The sequence below is a fragment of the Giraffa tippelskirchi genome, chromosome 11 (assembly GCF_054371585.1).
Source record: "Giraffa tippelskirchi isolate mGirTip1 chromosome 11, T2T-mGirTip1v1.2.pri, whole genome shotgun sequence".
Taxonomy (NCBI): domain Eukaryota; kingdom Metazoa; phylum Chordata; class Mammalia; order Artiodactyla; family Giraffidae; genus Giraffa; species Giraffa tippelskirchi.
The window spans coordinates 120,276,659-120,280,968 of record NC_137285.1 but is presented as its reverse complement, the minus strand read 5'-3'; the positions used below and the strand labels follow the sequence as shown (position 1 = coordinate 120,280,968).

At 54.8% G+C, this 4,310-nt stretch overlaps 1 protein-coding gene across 1 annotated transcript; it reads right to left on the bottom strand.

Moving 5' to 3' along the window:
- Window positions 1–292: 292 nt before the first annotated feature.
- CAVIN3 (caveolae associated protein 3) lies at window positions 293–1,959 on the bottom strand. Its single transcript, XM_081540963.1, has 2 exons — window positions 1,507–1,959; window positions 293–921 (listed from the first exon to the last, which is right to left on the bottom strand). Exons 1-2 carry the CDS (start codon window positions 1,888–1,890, stop codon window positions 514–516), a joined length of 792 nt encoding a protein of 263 aa, XP_081397089.1. The 5' UTR covers window positions 1,891–1,959; the 3' UTR covers window positions 293–513.
- Between the last annotated feature and the right edge of the window lie 2,351 nt (window positions 1,960–4,310).

The following is a 4,310-nucleotide window of genomic DNA, read 5'->3' as shown; positions in this document are numbered from 1 at the left end:
AAGAAGTGACGAAGAGGAAAACCGCAAGTTGGCATTTGTTGAGCACCTAAAAGCAAAGGGTTGTAATAGATGCTGGGGGAAAAAATCACACTTGAATGTCCCTACAGGGAAAGTGCTGAAGGAGCAAGTGGCCAGAAGGACACTTCTTTGTACCACTGGGGTAGAGCCCATGATTCAGTGAAAATGAGAAATCACACAATGATCTGTTTGCAACTGAAGTCACATTCCAGGTTCCAACGTCTGTCTTATTTCTTGCACCCCCTTTCCCCCACCCCTTCACATGGAGTCCGGATTAGGTGACATGACTTTTATTGATGGTGAGTGTAAACAGGTGTGAGTGGCATCTCTTTTAGAGGCCACAGGGTGCTGGGCTAGAGAAGCCGGGAAGGGAGGGCCAGCGCTGGGCTGTGGATGCAGGATTCACTCCTTATTTGGGCGGGAATGCTGCATTCTGAGAGAAAGATTTATTTGGGGACTAGCATTAGGCACAGGGGAGGCAGGCAGCACAGGCCATCAGGCCGCACTCTCTACTTGGAGCACAGCCGCCGCTTCGGCAGCCCCGGGTCTCCCGGGATCCTCCTCGGTGTCCTGCGGAGGTTCTGGCTCCAGCTTGGGCTCCAGCGCAGGCTGGGCTTCGGGCTGGCCCTCAGCACTCCGGCCCGGCCCAAGGCGAGGTGGCTTAACAGGCGTGGGTGTTGGCGCAGCATGGCCTTTGCGGCCTGAAAGAGCCCTTCGCAGACTCTGTACCTTCTCCAACCCGGTGCGCCGCAGCCTCCGGGCCCTGGACTCCACGGGCTCCTCCTCGTCTGAGCTCTCCTCAGCTTCGGCTTCGGGCTGCTGTGGGCCAAGTTCAGCCTGGTCCGCCGGGCCTAAGGGCTCCGGCGCCTTCTGGAAGGCCTTGGCTGGGATTTCAGCCTCCTCCTGCAAGTGAAGGACACAGAACTGGCCCTGGCAACCCCCTCTCGAGAGCCGCCCCAGCCTGAGCCCCCCATCTCAGTTACACCAGGGGGCCGGCCCCAACCTCAGCCTCCGCAGCCCAGATGGGAAAGGCTAGGCAGGCGTGGGAAAGTACAGAGCCGGCTGGAGGGAGGTGGGGACCACTAGGACAGGCGAACTGTGCAGAAGTCTGCGGGACCCCTTTAGGGGCGCGAGACAGGATGGTGGCCTCAGGGGCAGAAACAGCAGGAGGCGGCGAACTGTCTCGGGATGCATTTCCATCACCGTTACTTTCATTCGGGGATGGGCTGGGACTTGGAGGAACTTCTGTGGACGTGGCCTGAGCGAGAGCTGGACGGCCGTTCATTGGCCAGGCTCCCTTCAGGGGTGTGAGGGAAGGCTGGGGCTGGGCTGCGGGAAGTGGGTGCGGCCCTGGAAGTGGGTTCCCCGAGAAGGGAAGAGGGTGGGGTCAGGAATGTGGGTGCGGCAGGCGGATAGGAGGGGGAGCCCCAGAGGGTGGCCCGCAGGCGGGAAAAGGCCCCGGATCTGGGGACGCCTGAGGTCACTAACCTTGAAGAGCAGAACGTGGAGCTTCCCGCGGGCCACCAGCAGCCCATGGTTGGCCTCCAGCCGCTGCACCTGGGCGGCGCGGCGCACGGCGCGCTCCTGGGCGGCATCCGCGTGCGAGCCCACGCGCTCCGCCTTGGCCAGCAGCTGCGCCAGCGTGTTGCTCGTGGTGTCGTGGCTGCGACTCAGCGCGCCCAGGTTGCTCTGGATGCGGCGCACGGAGCCCGCCAGGCCGCCCTGCCTCTGAGCCAGGCCCCCCTGCCGCTCGCTCAGCGTCTCCAGCATAGTGGCCAGCTTCTCCAGCAGGGTCACCACCGTGACGGCGTGCACCGGGCCCCCGGCCGGCGCTCCGGGCACAGGCCCGGACTCCAGAGCGCTCTCCCCCATGATCCCTGACCGCCCTGCCTGGCTCCCGCTGAAGCCGCGGCTGCGTTCTGCTCTGGGGCCGCCTTCCCTGGCTCCTCCCCAGCTTCAGCCGTGACTCAGGCAGGCGGAGTTGGCCTTCCCCGGCGGCGGCGGGAGGGAGGGCAGAGGGCGGGATGTCGGCAGTGGGGTCCTTCGGAAGCGCGCCCCCTCTCTGCCTCCCTGCTCGGACCCCGCGGGGAAGCAGGTTGGCCTGGAATCCGCCCCACCCCGCCCGACTGACTCTCTCATCATGAGTTTGAGTTCCCTTCCTCTACTCCAATTCCCTGGTGTGCCTCTTTCTGGAAAGTACTCTCTCCCCAGTGCAAAGGGCAAGCCTTGGAAAATGTTGTTGTATGCATCGAGTGGGCAGAGAAACTATGTCAGCAAGGCAAATGTGTAACCAAAGGGCCTCCGCAGTCGCCTGCTCTCGGCCTCCCGCGCCTCAGAGGGCTGTGTTTGCACCCCTAGGCTCTTGGCTGTTTCGATACAGAACGAAGACTGGGCCCGAGGCCTCACTTTGGGACCCAGCAGGCCACGTAGACAGGAGAGGCGGAGTGGATGGGAAGGCATCCTCTGGTATTTTCCTAGTAGTCATCACCAGGGTTTGGCCACAGGCCTCATTTCCTGCTTCTCTAGTTCTTTCTTTCTTCTAGGTCTCCTCCCTCTCTTTCTTTGAGCCCATGAGGGCCTAGCTCCTGCACCCCAAACTTGGAGGGCAGGCAGGACACCTCTTCTTGTGAAACCTTTCAAAGGCTTAGAGTAGTTTCTGGTATTTATGCTTCTCTTCTCCTAGAAGTTGGTTGTCGGCTCCCGTCTGATGTTTTTTTAATTTTCTCTGGAAATAGGTGAGAATGCCTGTTGAGAGTGAAGATTTTAAATTGCTGCCTGGAGGTGGGAGAGAGTGAGCACAGAGGATCCAGTTAATGATGCCGGTGGTGAATTTGTTACCTCACCAGGGTGGAAAACCCCATGCCTCGTCTCTAGTAATACCTGGTAAACTGACAGTAGGCGCAGAAGTCCAGGCAGTTCACTGATCCTATAATCTCTCTCCTTCCTCTCCTCATCTGGTCTGTGAGGGCCACTTGATGACTATGGCAGAAACTGTCACTCAGGGGATAGTTACATGATAGTTACATGAGCCTGCAAGGACCTGAGGTCTGATTTACACAGAAGGACAGCAGATGAGTGAAATTATTCTTTCCAAAAATCTGGTGATGCTAAGTTGGAGACCAAATTCTACAGATTCTCCATGGAGCCTGACCCTTCTGCTCCTTGGGAACCTGAAGGAATCACCATCTCCTTCAGTGGATTTATATTTGCTCAGAGAGACCCATCAGGATGTGCCAGTTAAGAATACTTTCAAACTAAGGGAACAGAGAACCCAGTTTAAATAGCTCTTAAACTCAGGAAATCCAACCCAAACATAATTGAAAAAGACCATGGTAGTAGATAGAGTGATGATTAAGTGTGGGTCAGTCACATCTCTCTCAACTGTGCCCTCCAGGTGTCAGCTGCATTCCAGGCTGGGAGCAGGGTGGTTACAGCAGTTGCAGGCCTCACATCTCTGCACAAAATTAAGAGAAAAGAGGGAACTGTCTTAAAATCTAGGACACTTATTTCCCAGAGCCCCTCAGAATTTTTCCACTTGCTTTCCACTGAGTTAAATGGCCATTCCAGAATCAAAGTGTATGGCGATGTCTTGGTGGGCTTAAACCTGAGTTCCTTAACCCATCATTGACAAGAGAGCTGATAATTCCCTTTTGACAATTTAGGCCCACTTCTAGAGCAGGATAGGGTCAGTTTCTCTAGGAGCATATGGGTAGTGTGGGCAGAAAAGTGGTTACCTATGTAAAAAATCTGAGTATTGCTACGGATAGTCAATCAAAAATGTCTGCTACAGGAAGCCTATGAAAGAATCACTATCCTCAAGGAATGGTACTAAAGAAGTCCAGTGCATTTGGAAACAAAAACTATGTGGATAGATATTTTTCAAAAGCCTGCTGAATTCCCCTTTGGGTATGTAGAACAAAGAGGACCTTAAAATTTAGCAATAAAGCCATCGATGATTTTGCTGGTGTCTCCAAAACTTCAAGCATAATAGCCATAGAAACTAGAGGATTTTGGAAAATAGAAGCCCATGAGGTGCATAAAAATAACTTGGGGGCAACCCAGAAGAATGCCCTGAGTCAGCAAAGCCCAGACTGATATAAATTATAGTGGCATGGCCTTGATCACACAGTATCCAAGAAAAAGCCATATTGCAGTTTCCAAGAAAGATAGAAGGAAAGAGAGCAGAATGATAAATCATAATAATAAAAGCTACAGAATGATACCCTCTAAGGCAGTGCAACCTGATCTTAGTTCAAGATTTCTATTCTCTTAAGTCAGGGGTGTGACTGGGA

Bases quoted from the DNA above. Each gene is read 5' to 3' on its own strand.
- CAVIN3 (XM_081540963.1), bottom strand. From the start codon at position 1,890: ATGGGGGAGAGCGCTCTGGAGTCCGGGCCTGTGCCCGGAGCGCCGGCC. The intron at 922-1,506 runs GTTAGTGACCTC...CTTCACTTGCAG, and splicing joins TCCACGTTCTGCTCTTCAAG to GAGGAGGCTGAAATCCCAGC.